Raw genomic sequence first — 22,931 nt, forward strand, 5'->3', positions numbered from 1 at the left:
GAACATTTAGCCAGCTCTACGAAAGATGTAGTGGTAGTCCTTGTAGTGACACCCCTCTCTTCTTGTCTGCATCTTCAGAACTCCGAGGGTTAAAGTCAGGCACAAGTGGCTTGAGAATGGCAAGTCTTCTCCGTCTGTCACACTTCTCTCATCTCTATTCTTTCTCCACCTCACGCTGGGAGATGCATTGCAGAGCCACTGGAATTAAAATGCTGCCCGTTTCGCACTCCACACAGAGTCCACTGCTGTTACAACAAGATGCATTTGTCTTTGTCCTTGGCTTCTTTCTTGGGTTTGCGTTCCCCCGTTGAGGGCTGTTTGCCTGGGCTTGGAGAAGCCGTGGCTCCCCCCGCTGAGGCTCCAGCGGCTGCCGCTCTATCCACCTGGTCGGCACCCGCTGCTGGTTGTTGTCCCTGACAGGAGGGGAACAAATTAACCTCTTATTTGAACTCCTTAAATCGGGCATGAAATGAAAATTCACCCTCTTGTTTCTAAATGCTTTTTATTAATCTTACTGTAACCGATTCACCCATGCTCAGTGTTGGGGAGTAACTAGTTACATGTAAGAATTACGTAATTTAATTACAAAATAAATGTAACTGTAATCAGTTACAGTTACTGAGAGAAAATGTCTAATTAAATTACAGTTACTTATGAAAATGTTAACAATTACAAGGGGGGTTACATCTGAAATTTTTTTCACTCACACACAGATTTAATTGATTTCTTTCATAAATTGACTGCTCTAAAATATAGACACCAATGTTTTTTTTAATTTCCTATTTGGGTTTATGTGTATGCTTTATTTTTTAAGATTAACTGTTTTTCCATTGTTGTTTCCATTGGCATTGTTAGATGCCAGTGTTTCCTGTCATAGATTTGATTTCAAAAGCAGTATCATAGCTATAAACTATATCTTATGATTTTAAATCTGTATTTAACCTCAGAACGATCTCAAAGTAAAAAGAGGTGCTAAAGTCTGATTTTGTGGTGGCCGTGCTTTAAATTAAATTATTATAATCTTAATTCAAGTGATGAAGGATTTGGAAAGTCTGACAGTAATCACTGTTGAGTACTACTGTAAGGTTAACCCTGCCTGCTTTAAAAGTTTGAAAATGATTCACAGTTGAAAACAATAGAAATTTAGAAAAGTATTCAAAAGGTAATCAAATGTAATCAGTTACATTAATAAAGTAATTAAAATAGTTACACTACTTGTTACATTTTAAATAGGGTAACTTGTAATTTGTAACCTATTACATTTCCAAAGTAATCTCAACACTGCCCATGCTTATGTTAAAAAAAAATTTTCAATCAAAATGTCATAATTTGATCTTCCACTGAAACTACAAACTTTTGTCTGGCGATGTATGTATGCCAAACTTTTCGAATCGTTTAGGCTGTATCCGAAATCACCCCTATACCCTTAAATAGGGCACTATTTGAGGGTACAGCCATTTGTAGTGGTGTCCGAAACCATAGTGGATGTTCTCGAGTGTACTCATTCAATCCCACAATGCACCACAAAAACGACCTTACAACCGGTGCACGCTCAACGGCTAGAGAATACCCATAATGCACTGTGGGAGTCGTGTGCCGAATTAATTCCCACATCTCGCCAGAAGATGGCGCCCACTGCTGAATCATCCATCCATTTATTTTACAAAGCGCTCATCCACGGTGTAATACAGCGTAATACAACACAGGTATAAATTCATTGTAAATTGAATATTTAATTGTTTAACTAGTCTATACATAATTTCCATGACAGAGTTCAAGATAAATCATTTAATCTTACAACTGGAGCTGCCAGTTTGCCCGTTTCAAATGATTATTAAACAGCAAGCACAAACTATGCTCCTTCCGGTGCACTCTGCCCAAATTCACTTCAAGTGAACTGTCTTGATACTACTTAAACCCTGCCCCATTTCTTGCAATCAGATCCGCCTCTATCCAATCAACAATCGATCTGTAGAACAATGTCCCTGCCCTTCATCTTTTTAAAAATAACCTGTTTCACTCAGATGTATGTTACTGTATGGAAGAAGAAATCTGTCGTTTCATTGCAAATTTACACATTCATGGTTTGCTAGGTCTTATTTGTCCTCTTAAACAACTAATGGCTTTCAGCAGCCCCCATCAAATCTGGAGCACCATGACATTTATGTGATGTTATGTCAGATTGATCAAAGTGTAATATATGCTGATATTTTGAAGAAAATGTTGGCATTTGAGGTAAATGTGGCGTGTTTATTTATTGTCGTGTGCAGCTAATTAACTCACCTGTGCCTGCGCAGCCGCTGCCTGTGCCTGTTCCTGCTCCTGATAGTACTGTGACGCTCTGCGGTCCTCCTCCTCCTGCAGCTTCTTGGCCAGCTCTAGATCACTGATGCCTTCTGGGATCTGTTCCCAACCCCCTTTGTCTGAGGCCTGCTGTTCCTGCTGTAGGGACAGCGCCATCAGGTAGTCCTACACATACAAAGGGAAAAATTTAAATAGTCAACAACTTAAAAGTTATTTAGCAGAGTTAAGGTAGAAGGCTATAATATATACACTAGTACTACTTTTATGCTACCTTTAGGTGCTTGATATATTATATAAATCGCTATACTTTACAGTCACCTTTAATCAATTTAATGTATCCTTGCTGAATTAGTATTAATTTCTTTAAAAAAATTACTTAAAGCTGCAATCCGTAAGTTTTGCCGCGTTGTCGCCATCTCTGTTTGAAAACCTGGAATTGCAGTTGTGCGTGCGGAATTATCTTCCTTGCTTGGGTTGTGCGGCGGCATGGCTTCAGCGTGGATGAATTTAATGTTTTGAAGAGTATGTGTGGCAGTCAGTCACCGCACCGGTGTGGATATTTACTGAACTTCGCAATCACAGATTCTAGCCTACGTCTTGGAATATATGACTCAAATAAGCATTTTCACTGGATATTGTCATCTGAACAAGTAAGTAACAAGTCTGCCACGTTTGTTCTGGCCAACTGAGGAAAAAAGCATTACAATAAATCGCGCTACCAATGGTGATTAAATCTAAATGAGCTCATATCACATCAAAGCGTGCAAATTATTATTATTGTTATACTTTATTCTCAAATTGTTAATGTTAACAACATCAGCATTGCGTGACTATGAGTATAGTGTGTATAAGCGAGTAGATTTCAATTTCCGTACTACAGTCTAAACTCTAATTGTCATACCACTCGAATTTCATATTAAGAAATTCTTTTAACCCAAAAAGCAAATTATGCTCCCTTTGAACTGGTTGTATTTAAAATACAAATCTTGTGTAATCCCAGGCTATCTGTAATCAGAAGCACATTTAAAACTGGAATATAATTTAATTTCATTCACGTGTTTCATAAACACATAATCCTTTCTTGATTACAATCCGCCATCAAAATGATACATTTAATTATACCAGCTGCTGTGAGAAAAGGCTATAAACGATCCGCCACCTGCAGGATCCGCACATGCGACATAGCCTACTAGCCGGGACAACTTCTTTATGTTTACAGACGTGACGTAATGACGCAGTGCCATGCTCGTATTTCCCACGAAAACCTACCCGTACCACTCAAATTAGAAAACATTATTATAAGCTAACCGTTGTGAATCGGGCTAAAGTAAGGCGATATTTTTGAACACTGGCTGGTTAAGTACTTGCTCAAATATTGATTTTGGATCATTTTTAACCAAAAAAAAAGTTACGGACTGCAGCTTTAAAAATGTATTCTATATTTTATGTATTATATTTATCTGACTAGTTGCCTTCCCTCCTATATTGAATGAGAAAGTGCAGCCTAAACTCTCTGCTAAATAACTCCTTTAGAGTTCCATAAAATATAAATCATACAGCTTTAGAACATAATGTGAGTAGAAGACATAATTTTCCTTTGTGGGTGAACTATTTCTTTCTGTAGAGCATTATATCCTTACAGTAGTAAGGAGCTTACATAATACTTTCTGAAAAAAGATTGCAGTACATCGTGCATATCCTCACAGTTTGCCTATGAATTGACCATTTAGTTTGCTAACTGACCTCCACGACACTGCACTACAACGACTGTTTTAGAGTAAAGACTGACTTTTAGAGTACAGTGATCTCCAAACCCTTCCCTCATACAGACACTTCATTATTAAACACCCAATACAAGAGCAGAAGAGAGACAGAGACAAAGGATCTGTGTCAAGTGAGAGACTTTTGTCCGGTCATCAGGCATTTAAGCATCCCAAAGGCACAGGGGGAGGGTTACACAGAGCTGGAAGAAGGGTTGGGGAGCTTTTAACATCAATAATTGAGGAGATTTTCCAGCGGGCAATGGAGCAGAAGTAGTGCTATAGGACAGCAGTGCGCTATAAAGCACAATATAGATAAACTGCATTTTCACAGAGACTGGCTGCGACGCAACTGGATGTCAACATTCACGGCTCACTGTAATATCAGCCTCCTGAGCTCAGCGTCACCTGAAGGTCATTGTGACTCTGTGAAATGTTGTTACACAGTATATTTCTTAAAGACTTAAACAGGGTATAACTTAAAGATGGGGTTGAGTGATTACTGTAAAACCACAATTAAAATATCAGGAATTTAAATGATTAAATAAGTTCCTGTTATCTACAAGCATAGGAACGATTAAAGGCTTTGAGGATTGGATCTTTAAATAGTCATTTTTAAAAGTGATTTCATATGCAGGGCTGGACCCAAGAAAGGCCCAGATCACAGATACATAACTTATTTGTAAACCATGTAATTTTAAGGAATTGTAAGCAATTGCATTTTAAACTCCTGTAAACAGCTGAACATGGGTGACAATTTCTTTTAGCTGCAGTGTATATTCGTAGTGTTGTCTACAGTCATTCAAAAATTTGGGGTCAGTAAGATTTTTTTTTGACCAATTCTGCATTTACTTGATAAAAAATACAAGAATTTGATATGAAATACAGTGAACACAGCAATATTGTGAAATACGGTTACAGTATAAAATAACTATTTTCTATTTGAATTTATTTTCAAATGTAATTTATTCCTGTGATGGCCACTATTCCAGAACTTTCAGATTTGGTGCTCAAAAAACAGTTCTTGTTAATTTAAAAAAAAGTTGTGCTGCTTAAATTTGGTGGAAAACATGACGATTTCTTTTCAGGATTCTTTGAAATGTAGAAAGCTGAAAGGAATAGTATTGATTTGAAACAGAAATCTGTTGTTACAATGTAAAAGTCTTTACTGTCACTTTTAAACAATTGAATGTGTTCTTGCTGAATAAGAGTATTAAATAATTTCGTAAAAAAAAAAGCTTACTGATCTCAAACTTTTGAATGGTAGTGCATATAAATTAAACTCCATCCGACTGTGTGAGCTTTAATCATAGATGAGCCATGCAAATGTTCTTTTACAGACGTCACCCTGAGAAACAACTACCATATTCAATGTTTATGACTGCATGACACTGAAAACTCCTGGGAAGTTACTAGTCCTGACCTGGTCGATCTGGTCTTGCTGACCACGGTACACAGTTTCCGGGTCAGAGGGCGGCCTCAGATGGAACTCTGAGTCGCAGAAGTTTCCATCTCCGTCGACATTATGCAGACTTTCCCAAACCACCTTCTCCTCAGTGAGAAATCCCTGATCCGTTACCAGCAGGTACAGCTGGGCCTGAGGAACACAGAGAGAGCATTTATAAAAACATGCAACAACCTCACAGCTCTCGTCCATAAATCTTTCAACACTCCCAGACCGAGCAGCAGTGGTGTCTGTCATGTTCTGAAGTGTGTACACGAGGATCATGGAAGAGTTTTATCTGTGGGTGAAGTGTGTCCTGCTGTTACAGAACAGCTCCGCTTCCTCCAGATAACAGACAGAGGCTTTACAGCCTCCCTGATAATAAGACATTACATAGGTTACATAGAGTGTCAACATTCAAAACCATACAAATTCTCTATAAAGTTTAGCCCTGAATGAGCAATCAAAATTCAGGGGTTATTATTAACAAAAACTATTAAGATAAAAAAAAGCTATATGACTGTTTACAAAAAAAAAAAAAAAAAGCAAAAAAGTTTGCAAAAAACTAAATAGAAACATGTATAGAGTGACTTTGTATTTTCAATGAATTCTGGGTGCATTTCATTATCAGCACATACTGCAATTTGCTTTGTTGTAAACTTTGCAGGTTTTAAGCAGTTTCTGAAACATTGCATTGTGTTTTCAGATGGTATAATTTGTGGTGGTGTTATATGGGATGAAGACTAAAACGACTGCAATAGCCTAATGTGACTCAACAAACAAGTATATTTTTTTTTTAACTTAATTTTACTGCATATTAGTTTATTTGCATGTGTTTTTGTTAGACCTTGACCTTTCCAATATGCAAAATCATGGTAATTAGCAATAGAATAATTTAGGTACCCCATATCTATACTTCTGAGTAGGCCACTGGGGGGCACCAACATACAGCATCCCTCTAAAGACAAATTAACCAAATTTACTTTGCTTATTGGAGCACTTATTCACAGCAGCACAGAGCCATCTTCCGGCATCCAACATCTCAAATACATTTAAATGTCAACACACCTTAAATTTGGTCATGGTGCTGAAGTGATTGTTCCTGAAGAAGACACACAGTTCTCCCTCTTGTACGGTAGAAGTGAGTTCACACAGGCCGTGATATGTTAGCTGAGTCGCTGTGCTGTTCAGAAACTGCTCTGCCACAAAACCTGGGAAAGAAAGCGCCAGTGTGAGATGTCTCTGAAATACACAATACAATACAGACACAAATATTTGAATTTAACACCTTAATATCCGCCCTAGCTCTCCTTGGTACATAACAATGTCCGATTTGTAAACAAGTCAGTCCTTTGAGTTTAATCTTTTCAAAGAATCAGTTGATTCTGTTCACAAAACTGTTCTGAATGATTCATTCACAATGACAGTCCACTGGAGGTGGTGATTATCAATGAATAATGATTTGAATTTCAGTCTCTTTCACTCAAAGCTATCATATGACTTCAGAAGACTTGGTTATTTTATGGTGTCTTTTTCAAAGTGTTAAAGTCTCAGCCCCCATTCACTGTAACTTTACATTTTTCCAGACAGAATGATGCAAGTCATAAAGGTTTGGAACAACATAAGAGTTAATAATTGAAGAAAAAATGTTCGGGTGAACTAATCCTTTAAACACACACTGTCTGAAACTTTATGACACACAAAAATCACAGTCTGACAGAGACAGGCTCACATACACTGGTACAAACAGAAACAGAGACGGAAAAGGTGCATTCTATAAGACGAAAAGAGCAAAAAAAGATGGCGAGGGACATATATTTAGACACAAACGCAGTGAGCGAGGGAGAGAATGTTTCAGACAGCTAAAAACTGTGAAAAGGAGGAGGGTGCTTAAATGACTCTGATAGTTGTTTATTTGCATGATGTAATGGGGAAAAACTTTCAGGACATGGATTAATATGTACAATGCATTAATACATCTAAACGTACAGAAGCCTGGCAAAGAGTGAACTCGAAACACTACAATTACGTTACGTATGAGCAGCACTTGCCTTCTGTAAGAAGCAGTCTGCATGAATGTGTGAAAGGAAAAGGAGGAGAAGACAGATGAAAACAGTGAATACCCACCTTCCCCGGCCAGCTCGCTGTTGTCTGACTGCTTACAGCTGATTATCTTCTCTACCAACTGGTTATAGCTACAGTTCCCCACTGCCTTAACTATATCAGCCATCTACAGAGAGCGTGATAAAAAAAATAAAGACAATATGCTGGTCAAAATATTAGCATGTGTGTAACATTAACATTTATGCGAATATTTTGACATTATTTCTCACTAATAACTGAAGCGAGAAATAATGAGGTTATAAGAGAGAAACAATGCGGCAAGACTTGCATCCAAATGAGAGAGAGAGAGAGACCGCGAAGCTAGACGTTTCTTCTTATATTAAATAACGTACTCTATGATTAGCTCAGTGAATAATAAAAAAACAAAACAAAGACCCGGTTAGAACAAGCGGAGTGATACAAAATTGTGAAAGGGCGTTCCTATAGTGATACCAGTACAATATCTCACAGTTCTCAACCAATCAGATTTGAGAACCAGAACGAATTGTTGTATAAAATATAATATAAATCTTGTGCCATATTTCTACCAAGCAAAGCCAACATGAGACCAAAATCAAGAGGAGAGTGGAAATGTCATAGTAAAGGAATGTCAAAGGTGACCTTACCAGAATTATATATATATATGGATGTAGAGGATGCAGGCCTATGAAGTAGCCTAGAGTTGGATACGACTAAATGGCTAGAAGATTAATAAATGACATCATGTGGTGACATCTAATGTTTTAGTGGAACTTGCTTTTCTAGAAGGATGTGAATCAGGATGCTGACCTGTGGGTCAACCAGCCATCCGTGGTAGAGTGGGATATCCAGCAGGTCAAAGACGATGCATTCGGGTGTGTATTCGAACACCCGCACACCTGTGAACTTAACGTTTACATCCAGACCTGTCTGCAGTTTATGCAGCACTGCCATAGCATCACTCATATTCTAGAGAAAGAGAGAGCAAAGAAATACAGAAAAATAAGAAAACAGTAACAATCTTTCCAACACAACACATGAACAAATTTCTGTAAAATGTCACACCCAATTGTCTTGCTGCTCTGAGCAGGAAAAATCTCATAACTCTAGACCAGCGACTAAAAAGCTCCAAACACCAGTTCACCTCCTTTACTTCCCGTCTTTCTGTTTGACCATAATGACCCTCCAGTGACTCTCAAAAAAGCACAGCTGCAGGCTCACAAACACAAGCCACTGCAAGGCTACAAACTCCAGCGCAGTTTAACAGATAGAGTGTGAACATACGCGTGTGTGTGTGCGCAGCGTTTGATATTATGTTCCAGGCCCTATGATAATAATAATCTGTCCGGCTCTCACTTTTAAGGACTCAGAGTATGACCATCTGTTATGTGGATCGGTCACAGCTTACACATTGAGTGTGTGTGGACGGTTGTTGGGATTAAAGCTCGTAACACAACTCAACCATGTAACAACAACACTATATATCATAAACCATGAATCCCTGGAAACCAGTGAGATTATCTTCGCGCTTCTGTAGGAGATTTCTCTCTCAATCTTTCTGCCCTGGCCATTTTCCGTTGGTACAGGGGATTTCCTAGCACTTTCACTTAATTCAACCCCAATCACATATATCTGGAATTCTGGGTTTAATTTAAATGAAGTTTAAAATAGATAGTTCCAGTTCTGGAAGCTGATTGGTCAATACAGCATTCAGTGTTATTTTACTATTATTTATATACTATTACAGTATTTTGAATGAGCTTTTTATATCTTCAGTTTTCATTTAATTTGAATGTATTACTGTAACATTATACTACGGGGCCGTTGAATGCTTGAATCTGATTGGCTGACGAACGTTCTGAGGTGTGCAATTATTTTCAGGGAAACTCACGGCGAACGTAGTTCCAGGCAGCTCTCTTGACCGCATCACAGTTCCATATCACTTCGCATAGTTAACCGTAATAACGGAAATTAGCATACAGTACCTATACAGCACACAGGAATTACTGCAATCACACGTGCTCGCACACGCACACTACGGTCACGCAGTTTGCACAAAAAGGTGTTGTCAGCGCTGCCCTGACGATTTTATCAGTTAGCCTATATAGTGTAGCAACTTAAAGGCTACACATGACATTTCTCACTAGCGAGGTAATAACAGCGCCGTTTAGAGACGCTGCTGCAGAACACTGTTGAGGGACGCACAGAGGTAGCCTAATTCACACAAGCTCTCTCTCTCTCTCTTTCTCTGTGTCTCTGTCTCTCTCGCTCTCTTTCTAATAACTTCATTAATAACTGCATTAGAATGCTATCAACGGCTCAAGCCTCCATTACCAGCTTTAAAATTACGTTTTGGAACTAGCAAAAGAGGCGTTGGATGAGATGCGGAAGAAATAATCTACTCACAATAGCGATTTAAGTACAAAAACCGGACGAACCCCTTTAAATATATAATCTGATCGATGTCTTGAGGTGTGGTAACCGTAGTATAAGCGGAATATTTGACTTCGGGCCGTTGAATTCTTAGAAAAATAATGCACACCCGAGGTGTACGTTAACGGCCACGACGCTAAGGGTGTGCATTATTTTTCTAATAATTCAACGGCCCGTCGTCAATTATTCCTTACATGACACTATTCTGAGTGTAACTGTTTTATAAAAGCATTAAGGCAGTTAAGGCCATCCTAAATTGTAAAAATAGCTAAAGGTGTTGCAAAATAGCAGCCTTTATTTGTTATTTTGTTCATGATATAAGGCAGACTTTCATATTGTAAAACTTATATGCTCAAGATTTCAGATGACTTTTACTAGCTCCCAGATTCATTTGGCTACATCACACAGTCAGTATTTGGGATCCACAATTTCATTTAATAGCAAATTGACTCTCAAATTGCCCTGTATACAGACAGGATCAAATCAGATCAAATAACTGAAGTCAATCCTCTTCTAGTGATAATCTTGATTAATGCCTATAACAATAGTAGCTATGTTTCCATCCACCTATTTGTATGTGCATTTTGTAATACCGCATACAACCCTGGATGGAAATGCCACGATGCACATAAATTCAAAAAATGCACATTAAAAAAAACGTATGCGCACAATTGAGTAGGATAAACTTTTTATCCGATAAGAGAAATGTGCATAAACTACGATTGGAAACACATTTACCGAATAAATTCCACCATGTGCATCCAAAAATCATGTGACTTTGCACGATGGGATGGGAAAATTTGACTAACCAGCGGACTGATCTCGTTCTGAAACGTTTTGGTCGTTCCGAAATACCTGAGCAAAGTCTGTCATCAAAGTATGTCTGCATAACTGTCTTGCACGACTACGTTCCCAAACAGCAGGCATCCTCCTCCGAAAGTATTAACTGCATTTATTGTGTTTCATCTGCTCGCTCTGAGGCGCAAGTAATTTATCATATATGAAAATTACTGTATTCAGTGGACTCTCCTACTTTTCTTAGTGATATTTAGTGCCAGTGTATCAAGAAGTGATGAATTTGTTCTTTGACTCGTTGGATGGAAACGGTGCTTTATTCGTAAATGTTTTATGCGATATTCCAGTTTTGCGCATGTTAAATTCGCATCTTTGGATGGAAACATAGCTATTGATAGATAATAATAGTAAACATCAAGACGTTTTGTTTTGTCTTCAATTATTGCCCTCCTGCCTTCATCCTCTCAGATGTGTGGTATAAAACACATTAACAGAACATATCAAGAGAACAAATTTGGTTTTGACTTCAAATCTCAGGTGGTCACTTCTGTTCTAGACAGCTGTCAATCTTTGTCATACCTAAACTGTATTTAGCACTCAAAACAGGACAGCCGTATTCTGACACTGAGCGAGCACAGCCTTCATCTCACCTTGACTCTGATCAGAATAACACAGGTCATCATCTCGCAGCTCGATACCAAAGTATGATGTTTCCAAAACAACACTAGACACCTTCAGAAAACTGCTGAGTCATGAGTCCCTGCTCTCCTGGAACACGGGCCAGGATGAATCAGTGTGGCACAGACTGACCCGATGGCCAGTGGGTGGATGAGAGCATGTAGAACTGGCAGCCGGGTCGGATGAGCGTTAGAGGTTTGACAGATCGGCCAAGACCCATCCACCCACAGCTCCCATTCAGTCCCGTTGAGCCTGGCACCGGTTCCAACCCCCACCCACGTCCAGCCTGCGTGTGGCCCGGCTCTGTCCCTGTGCCCCTGCCAGCGTTTCTGAACCACTCCACTGCCCTGACCCACTTTCTCCAGCTCTATTATACTCGCTCCAGTCCAGCGATACTCACTGAGATGGCTATAAAAGCTTTAATACAATCAAAACATTTATTAGACTGGAAAACATCTGATAAACACAGTCAAACCTGAGTGATGTTATTGTGCACTGTTTGCACAGGCTAAACACACTAAGATCAACACACAGAGAGCAGACAGGCCCCATGAAGTTCTTCCGGACCTGTGTGTGTGTGTGTGTGTGTGTGTGTGTGTGTGCCCCTCTCTCGCTCTCTCTTACTGCCAAAAAAACGCTTTACTGTCACAAAGCCTGGCCGAAGACAGTCAGCTGACCTACAGTGTAGAGAAACAGCATTATTCAAGCATGAATGAAGCTCAGCTAAACTTGAAACAGTCTTGGCAATAAAAAAAACTCAAAGTTAATTTACCTTATAAAAACCAAAACACAAGAACAAAGCAAAATCTCATACAGAACAGAAGGAAGAGCAAGAAAGGAGCATGAATCCAGTCAGCCTCCACCTACTCCAATAAACAAGAACACACATTGGGGAAAATCAGAAACACTTCTATCCTCATCCTCAAGCTCACATACAAAAATAGACTTGACTTTGAACTGCTTGGAAGTGAGATATTTCAAATTGAATATGTTGTAATGGCAATTAAAAGACTCTCACGTTAGCAATATTATACTACGTAAACTATATAATAAACTATTAGCAATATATTTTACTGGGGGAGTATAACAAACCATAAACACAATGTTCAAAAAACAGCATTTTTTTAAATAGAAAGCATTCGTAACATTAGAAATGTCTTTACTGTCATTTATACATCCTTGCTAAATAAAAGTATTATATTTAAAAAAAAAATCTTACTGACCACAAACTTTTGAACAGTCGTGTATGTTTTTTTTCCCCCTAGAATGATGTGGTTACAGCATCTGTGTATCCACTGTGGGGGGAAAAAAACAACTCCTGTACACATCTATACACTGGAGAAAACATGGATTATTATAGGTTTACTTCAAATTCAAAAGAATATATTTTCTGCCTCATTCTGTGATAAGAGGCCAGATCAGATCAGAAATTGTTGGTTAGTTCAAACACTTGACTGATGTTGTGGAGTAAAAAAAAATACAAATCGCAATTTCTGTTTGATTTCAGTTCAACCCTAGTCTAAAGATCCTTAAATCAAGACACATTTACTTGAGAAGCAAAATGATAAGAAGTCTTGTTTTCAGAGAAATTGATCAAAATGAAGTGAGTTTATGACTGAAAGAAGAACAAATATCTGCTAATAAGCTCAGAAAACTCAACCCAATGGAAAAACTCAATACACGTTTTCATTCCTAACTGGCATATATTTGTTCTTGTTTTAAGCATAAACTCACTTAATTTTGTTCAATTTCTCAGAAAACAAGATATCATATCTTCATTTTGCATCTCCATTAAATGGAATCTTGATTTAAGGATGTTCAGATATTTGTATTGGCAAAAATCCTGGGGAAGATATGCAACAGTGCAACATTTCATTCTATGGCTTTATGAATTTAAGACTTTCTGCTCTGCTCTAAGACCTTTTTAAGGCCTTAACTTGTGGAAGGGCGAATTAAGACCTTTTTAAAGACTTGGGGGTGAAATGTGTACCCAGTTTTGTTCTGGACAGGCTTTGTGGGGTACACCCAACCGGTATATAACAAACATTCTACACAAGCTAATAAGGAGAAGGCCAAAAATCACTCCACTGGTCCCTGTCATGCATCCCTGCACACCGTGTGAGGAGAAATGAGGCGTCTCTTTCACCCTATCTCCTTACATGTCAAATTCTGTAGTTCACACAATTCTATGAGAGGCTCATACTCTCTCTCAGTGCAACACAATGATGATATTCACTCCTGCCGTTATATAAACAGTTGGATCCAGACTGGAATGGACCAGTTCTCACAATTCCTTTAATTCAATGCAATTCCATGCTTTCTTGTCCTTATTTCCTGTTGGGATGGATGGGTGCTGATCTACATGACTACCACAGCTTGCTTCCCAAAGGCACTGTAATGCCACAGAGCTAATAACAATAACTGGCTGTTTAATGACAGAGAACCAAGCCATGCTCACTACAAGAACAAAGGGATGTTTAAAGAAGAGATGCAAGAATGTGAGACAGATATCTGTCTGTCCGAGAGTCTACATGTGTCTTGGCTAATGTTTTCTCCTCTGTCAGAGCCTTAGGCCTCACCTTTCTCTCCTCGTTCTCTCTGTTAACGCTATACCATCACACAAACACAGAGAGAGCTATGTAAACAAACTGGCTATCTTCAATAGACTTGTGTTCTGTGAGCTAATAGCCACTCTCCCTCCGCTGCGTAGTTAAAGCTGCGACAGTTGAGTGCATGAAGTGTCCAACAACCAGGTATTTAAAGTGCACTTTTTCTTTTTGGAATTTTCAGTGTGAACACACTACTCACACTATTTATACTACATCAATAGACTTGTGTTCTGTGAGTCACGAGCAAAACTGCTGTTGCTTTTACCTGTTCGTAGTTCAGCCGCTGAGCCTCCGAGATCTCTTTTGGCTTGGCTTCAAGGATATAGTCTCCTGTTGTGAAGGAGCAAAAGTAAGAAAGAAAAAGAAAGGGAGGGTTAAGGAAAACATTTGAGAGACAGTGCACTTATGAAAAACACATGCTCACAGGAGTCTCCTCCTCACCCTGTTGTAATTAACAAACTGTCTATATATGCCAGTAAACCAAAAGCAGTAGATATTAACAAGCCCGATCTTTCTGTATTTAAAGCTTTAGTGTGAATGTCAGGCAATACAGTGACTGAAGCCTACCTGTTTTAGTAGAAGGGCCTGCAGAGTTAAACTAGCCTTTCACAGAGTTTGTTTACATGATGTGCGTCTGTAAAAGTTTTTATGTTGTTGAGCTACAGTCTTCATCTTTCTGTCCAAATATATATATATATATATATATATATATATATATATATATATATGACAGATGCATTATGTAGAACTGTTAGTATAGCTGCGTCCCAAATAACGCACCATACACTATGCACCAAATATATATATATATATATATATATATATATATATATATATATATGACAGATGCATTATGTAGAACTGTTAGTATAGCTGCGTCCCAAATGACGCACCATACACTATGCACTTATACACTATGTACTTGTGCACTATGTACTCAACCATGTAGTGTATGAATTATATAAGGTTATTTTGTCATTCATAATTGGAGGCTAATAGCCACTCTCCCTCCGCTGCGTAGTTAAAGCTGCGACAGTTGAGTGCATGAAGTGTCCAACAACCAGGTATTTAAAGTGCACTTTTTCTTTTTGGAATTTTCAGTGTGAACACACTACTCACACTATTTATACTACAAAACATCATAGAATAGTGCTTAAGTACGTGATTTGGGATGCACCTTATGGCTTCACAAAAACCAGACTACTATGATTTCAAATCATACTAGTATGATCTCAATCATACAATAAAGTATTATTATTATTATTTTGTAGCTATATTGATACAATTTCGGCCAAATTGTGCAGACCTACAAATGAGCACAGCAAACTTGAATTTCTTCTTTAAATCGTATTTTAAATCACAATCAGTTTTTATTAGAGAAAAAAAAAAAAACATTTTTCGATTTATCCTCAAATCGTGCAGCCCAAGAAACTGAACTCAACACAAGAAGTTTCAGAATTCAATTCAATATTTAGTTTGACCTCTATGCAAGTTTACCATTGTCCTCCTTTTATTGTCTCTCCTACAGATCAGTGAAGGGGGCTGGAGCGGAGACAGGGGGCATCGATGGCTGCTGGCATGCTGGCAGACATGAGAATATCTGACCCTGGGTTTTGCTCTAATACCCAACCACCTGTCATCCGCCTCATTAACATTCTGTACACACATACAGCTCTAGGTACAGGAGCACTGCTCGGCTGTACTGACCATTAAATCAAAGCCAAATCAGAGTAAACAATCCACTCCATTACAGAGCAGTCTATTGCTATTGATTCCCACATATCCGTCACTTTTCAAAGCTTTCCAGTGACTTGTCATTGTACTAATAATTTAGCGACACTGAATTATGTGGTTGCACCTGCCATAGTTCAAAACAAACGAGTTCAGAATGCCAGAGGAAGCCTAGCGGTTTCTGCTCTGACAAAGCACGAACGTGTGAGAGAGAAGCGTGAAGCTCGGCGGTTTTATTTTCGGCCCACTCCCTCAGACTCCCGCTTCCTCTGATTGGTGCCAAGAATGCAGCCCAGCACAGGCAGGTTCATTTGGGCCACTTTCACTTATTTCTGCTCAGCAAAAACCCTCCATTCCAACTCCCTCCTCTTCATCTCTTTTTCAGTTCCTCTCCAGCTGATCTCTTCCTCAGTCAATCTCTTTGTCTCCCCCATTCTAATCAGAACCCATTAAAAAGATTATGTAATTGCTCGCACTGCTTTACAAACATCTTTATAAAGTATTCACTTTATTACATCAAAATGTAAAGGAATAGTTCAAACAAAAATGAAGATTCTGTCATCGTCATCTACTCATGTCGCTCCAAACCAGTATGACTTTATTCCTTCTGTGGAACACAGAATGAGAATTGCACTGGTTGCACTTTTTTTCATGCAATTAGCCGGCACAAAGATGAGATTTTAAGCTTCAATTTAAAAATTACTATAATCATAAAAGTGCTCCATAAGAATTCATGTGTTATATTCCAAGTCTGTGTATGTATCACAACAGACATTTAATGAGTAATGACTTTGATTTGGGTCTGTTTGTCCCACAAAGTTAACATCAGAAGACTTGGAATATAACACACAAGGCAAGGCAAGGCAAGTTTATTTATATAGCACATTTCATACACAATGGTAATTCAAAGTGCTTTACATAAAAGAAAAGAAAATAATAAAAAAAATAATCACAACAATAAAACAAGGAATTTAAACACTTCGAAAATGATTAAAAAATTGATTTAAGAGGTTTACAATGAATTTAAAACAGTTAAGAATAGAAAATGATTATACATAAAATATAGTGCAATCAGTTCGGACGTTGCACAGTGCTCATTCAATAAATGCACAGCTAAACAGATGAGTTTTGAGTCTGCATTTAAATGTGACTAATGTTTTAGCACATCTGATCTCTTCTGGAAGCTGATTCCAACTGCGGGCGGCATAATAACTAAAAGTGGACTCCCCTTGTTTTGTGTGAACCCTTGGTATTTCTAACTGACTCGATCCTAATGATTTGAGTGGTCTGTTAGGTTTATATTCAGCGAACATATCTGCTAGAGCGAATGTTTAAAAATGCTAACTTGATGGCATTGCATTTTTTTTGCACAAGTAATATGCCAACTTTTATGACACTTTTATGGTGATTGTCCATACTTTTTGAATCTGGAAAATCTCAGTCTCCGTTCACAATAATTGCATGGAAAAGAGCAACCAGTGCAATTCTTTAAAAATGCTTCTTATAGGTTTTGAAACAATCAAGATCTAGGATTTTAAGACAAAACAAAATTTCATCAGGTCTTAGAATTTAATTCTGGAATAATGTCTTTTTATTGTTTGAATGATGAACAATTCATTCATGTCATGAGGCTCTGGCCAAATTGTTTTGATGCTAATAAAATATTTTACACTTACACTTTGATCAAGAACTGCTTGGGTTACTTGGATACATACTACAGCATTCCACAGTAAATTAACTGTAACTGAAATACATGTCTTGATCAAATCAGAAAAGACTGTGCAGTCGTCAAGAGTTTGTTCATGGGCCACTGACTTTGCCTGGAAATGAAACACTAACAGTGCTGTAAAGTACAGCAGAGAGACAGCGAGATAGATGCTGTCTAATGGAGTTAAACAGCTTACTGCACCTAGGGAAGAGAAAAGCAATTTACAGATGCCTGTGTAGCTAACCATGGATGCCTCATAGAGCATAAGTGAGCAAATGTGAATATACGCTGCTGAATAAATGCAGCTCAAAGCTATGATGGGAGTACCTCAGAAGTAACAGTCAGAAGGTCAAACGAGCAACAATAAATGTAAAAAGTGCCCAGCTGGCACACTCTTCATCTGACAGTTTGTATCTAGGGGATTTCTGTGTCCTATATGTCAGGTATGCTTTAGATCACATGGATGGACGTCCTCACAAACAGCTCAGCAATAAGAGGAATACTTCAGAGTGGTCTCTAGGCAGACAGCTGGGAATGGGGCGTGTTGAATGGCCTCAAGCAAGTTTTCCAAGCCAAACTGTCCTCACAGGAGGTAGTGTTTCCCACCTGAAGCTGCTGTACCCTTGTCACTTATATCGTATTACACATTATGCTCTCCCATTTTTTTTGCATGTTTAGTCAGGAATGGGGCTGAAATTAGATAATTTTATATCCACTAAATATAATGATAAAATATTCTACAGATGTACTGGATATAAAATTATTCAATCAATTTCATTTAAAAAATGGAAGAGCATCTGATTATGACCAGTAATAATAATGATGGTAGAGCAGCAGCAACAAAAACAACAACAACAACAACAATACTTCTTCCTACTTGTCTTTCAGCTCATCTAATACAAATATATCCTATAATTTTTGGTCAAATGACTTGTTATATCTCAACGTTCATTGGATCCAAACAGAGCTCGGGAAAAATATATAATCTACAAAATAATCTAAAGCTGACCATACTTCCATCTTTAAATTAGTTCAAGGTACTTTTAACAGATTCTTTGATTTATCCCCTGGTAAATTGTTGTTGTGACTTGTAAATGTAAATTTTGTATATTTTATGTTATTTGTTGCTGCCCTCTTGCCCAGGTCACTCTTATGAAAGAGATATTAATCTCAGAGTTTTTTAACCTGGTTAAATAAAGGAAACGAATGCATTATTGAATGAATATAATAATTATTATTATTATTATTTAACTTTGTATAATTCTATTATTATTATTATTATTAAACTTTGGATAATTAATTAATTAATTATTATTATTATTATATATAATGAATAAATCAATTAAAAATTAAATAACATTATTAGGCTTTCCAAACTTTTTTAAGTTTAACAAAAGTTGAATAATATAACCACCTGCTATACAAACACACATGCTTGATAAATACTCTCATTCTGAGTGGAAAAAATGTCTTAAGAGTGCAAAAGGTTAAGTTACAAAATAAAAAAAAAGTGACCACACCCATGTGAGGAATGACACTTGGAGACCACCACATCCTCTGCGGTTACAACCACTGCACTTTATGAGGGTGAACAAGGCACAAGCTTGCAAAGTTCATAAAGTCTGTACTTTCTACAAAGATTCCAAACAAAACAGTCTGAATCCAGTAAAGATTCTGCATTGTATAAATCGCCTGTGGTGTTCCACTTTGGATAAAAGCATCTGCTAAATGACTAAATGCGTTTATAAAAGTCTTCAAGGAGTGTTAAGAGAAACCAGTGCACATATATCAACCTCTGAATAACACATCCAGAGCTGATATTTATATACTTCTCTCATACTTGGCATTTCTGGAGTGTGTGAGGCAAAATAAAACTGCTTACAGTTAAAACACTCATCATAAGGTGTCACAACATTCAAATTCAATCAAAGCTCTCAGTTTGTGACTAACTTTTATAATAGCCTTCAACAGCTGGTGTACTTTCTTCGTATCATCTACAACATTTTTTTCCTTTAACAAGCTGCTTTTTCATTCCATCAATGGTATTTATTTAGGACCAGTAGACGGATGCTTTTAAACTATTAAAGAACTTATTTTAAACTTATGCGAGAAGCTGAAGACCAGGCAACTGTCAAACTGCAGTAATGCAACACTTCAGTGTACCAGGTCAACATGCCACAGTGGAAATAGGGATCTGGATTCTGTGACGTTACAAGAGGACGAGCCCCTGGGTATTTCCCTGATCTGGTGCTGTCCATCAGCATCCTGAAGACATATCACATTTTCAGGTTCTCCAATGTTTATCAGGCTGTTTATTGAACTGTTTATCGTCTAACTCGATTTACAGAGTGACTTCTTCTCAAACACTTTCTAAAGCCATAAAGAAGCTCAGATTTTGTAGAGGTGCATGCAAAAAATGTCTAACCAGAAAGTGTATGTTGAAATTACACTACACAATCCTATAATTAGGATGACATGACTAGCTTTTGCATGGTTCTTACTGTAATTTGATGCCCTATGGTGGATAAATTTAAATTTTCTTTTTGGGAACGAACTAGTAATTAGTGACATGAAGCTGTGGGCAGAAGTAGCCAGAAACACTCAAGCGTAGTTTTTGCACTTATGGTGCTGTCAGCGAGCCCACCGTGCTTTCTTTGCATCTCTACGTCTTTTTTTATTAGCTCTTTAAATCAAATAAAACCTGAAAAATCTACTCTGATTTCTACAGAGCCCTCCACTGGATGGATACGGTGTCAAATCAACAAAGCCATGTAAAGAATCCACATTTATAATCCAAATAAAACTCTCACCTAGATATTCCATCAGCTGCTCTGCTGTTATTATCTCCATCATTGGTGGCAGCTTGACCTGAGCCAGAACCAGAGAAAAAATTATTTTAAAACCAGTTTAAATGACAAATTACCTATGGCCATTTTTGAGACCTCTTTTCCTTCGACTGATGTTGTGTAATACGAACACATAAGGGTTATGGTGTTTAAATAGGCTGCTGTATCAGCATAAATGCACTATGGGAAGAGATTTTTGTCCTAAAAAAACATCTTAAAAACAGCCTGAACGTGGCTATCATCTTCAGAAGATGCCAGTGACTTTTAAAGCAGTCACAGCTGAACAACATGCCTCTTATTTCAAGATGAAAGACTGAGCACTGAAATAGCTCCTCATGTGCCTGCCAACTCACCGTCAAAGCCAATAATTAAATGTCATCTTTATAATGCAAATGAGTCCAGGGCTGAAAGCCAGAAGTTATTGGTGTGTCTGTAAAATGACTGTTTCGAACCAAACCAAAATACTGGTACGGCTCTACAAATACATGGCAAAGGGGATGTTATTTAAAAATATGGAGAAAGAGAGAGAGAAATCTGAAGGTGAAGACAAAATCCAAACAGAATTTCAAGTCAATCCTAATTAACTCACTGCCCAAATACTACTACAAAACATTGTCAAATAAAAGGAAAAATATGTGTTTCAGTCATAATCACATTGTATGTCTCCACATTTTTACAGTTTGTTTAGCCAATTATGGACCATAGTTATGGAACTTTGTGAATCTTGAGAAATTATAAAAAAATGCATGCATGAAGTTTCTTTACTAAAATTTGCAAATTGTTTCATCACTCATGCTGCATGTTTAGACTTTTTTTTTTTACATCAGCAGAAGTTGGACTTCTGTTGACTGGGGTTACCGCAAGGATACTGGCCCATACCATCACATACATAAAGTAAATATATTTTTATAATTTTCTATTATTAGTAACTTTGTCAACTGCATGACATGATGTCAACATGGCAGCCTCCTGTGAGTGTACCTCATTTTTACCAAATAGGCTATCTCAAAAGTGCTGTTCATGTCTTTCTGTAAAACTTTTTAACAAACAATCAACGTCTTAATGTGCCTTTATTTAATGGCAGTGACAACTGATGTCTCGTGACCTACTGAGTAGACGCACACAATACAATAAAATGTTTTTTTTTTTGTGCATTTGCACATCTATGACTTGGGTGGTACCTTGAGCTGTCAAACGAGCAGACAGTCATCTTATTTACCTTCCATGACAATAGCAGGACATTCATAATAGCCAGCAGCGGACACGGCCCGTTCTCGTTCTGTGTGATGATAGGCGTGTTCTCCTCCTTCCACTTTATCCACTTGATGTGGTACAACGACTGACCGGCCACCCTGTCTTTAGGACAGGGGATTTTGGTTCCCTCAGCCCCGTATTCACTCTGAATCGCCAAAGTCAGTCCCTTGTCCTCCAGTCCCTCGCTGTTGAGGTCTGAACTCGGGCAGGAGTTGAGGTTGGAGAAGGACTCCAGTGAATCAAAGCTGCGGGACTCCCCTGCCATGCTGGGCTCACTGCCACTCGGAGGACCCTCGGAAACGATGTGATCGTTTGAATTCGAGCTCGCGGATTTTGCTTTGTCCGAGCACAAACAGGCAGACTTGGCCAGCTTCGTCGCTTCTTGCATCCCTCCATCCAAACCGTCCGCTTGCACGTTACTGATGTCGGGTTGCTCTCCCGCGAGGTTGTTTACTAACTTTGAGGTGCCACCCTCCTTATTCCCAGCAGCGGTCGTCGACGGTTCGTATCCCATCCCGTTGCTCAGCTGATCCGTTGCAGACAGTGTCTCTGGTAAAACGCTCTTGCTTACTGTCTCAGCAGCATCTGATGTCTGTGTGCAGGGTGTAGCATTAGCACCGCTAGCACTTGCACAAGTACTCAAAGTCTCTCTCTTCTCGCAGACATCTTTCATTCCGCCCACTGTTTTGATATCCGCGGGTTCTGCGGGGATAGCGGTGCACAGGACACTTCCTCCCGCGTCTCGATGAGGGTTTGCATTCTTCTCCATCTCGCTGAGCGCATCGACGACAACCTTTGACTAGATAGCAAGCTCCAGTCTCAGCTCCGACGACGCCATGACATCTCCACCTCTGACGTCACCCCTTCAGAGACACTTATTTACCGAGTCCGGCTGTACACAACCGCTAACTATGTGTCACTTTACTAGCCACTTAAAGGGATAGTTCACCCAAACGTGTGAATTATGTCATCGTTTACTCACCTCAGTTTTATATGTGTTTTTCGGAGCCCAAATTACATCGTCTTATTTAAACTATGTGGCAGCCATTTCTAGTTTTCTTCAATTCTGCATAATGTAACTCTGTAACTTCGTTTGAAGCTTTAAGATAATAGGCCTACTTATGTTAGCCAAATTTTTGTTCTTTAATTTGTTTAATTTCTTTGTTTAAATCGTTATTATCGTTTTGTTCGTATCCATTATTTTGTATTTTGTGTAAAAAGAAACAAATAATTGATAGATTTAGTTCGTTCATGATAACTGTCACGCAAAGTTACACGTAACAGATA

General features: G+C 38.3%; 1 protein-coding gene across 2 annotated transcripts; it reads right to left on the reverse strand.

The window, feature by feature from the left end:
- Nucleotides 1-10: 10 nt before the first annotated feature.
- On the reverse strand, nt 11-22,563 carry LOC107670767 (protein FAM63B-like). 2 transcript variants are annotated; one of them, XM_016463522.1, is made up of 9 exons: nt 21,610-22,563; nt 20,355-20,412; nt 14,371-14,435; nt 8,401-8,559; nt 7,636-7,738; nt 6,577-6,719; nt 5,488-5,661; nt 2,284-2,469; nt 11-400 (listed from the first exon to the last, which is right to left on the reverse strand). In XM_016463522.1, exons 1-9 carry the CDS (start codon nt 22,411-22,413, stop codon nt 155-157), a joined length of 1,938 nt encoding a protein of 645 aa, XP_016319008.1. In that variant the 5' UTR covers nt 22,414-22,563; the 3' UTR covers nt 11-154. The 2 variants fall into 2 exon arrangements, with proteins under 2 accessions (XP_016319008.1, XP_016319010.1); XM_016463524.1 differs by having other exon boundaries at nt 170-413.
- Nucleotides 22,564-22,931: the final 368 nt, after the last annotated feature.

The sequence above is a fragment of the Sinocyclocheilus anshuiensis genome, unplaced genomic scaffold (assembly GCF_001515605.1).
Source record: "Sinocyclocheilus anshuiensis isolate Anshui unplaced genomic scaffold, SAMN03320099.WGS_v1.1 scaffold816, whole genome shotgun sequence".
NCBI classification, from domain to species: Eukaryota; Metazoa; Chordata; class Actinopteri; order Cypriniformes; family Cyprinidae; genus Sinocyclocheilus; species Sinocyclocheilus anshuiensis.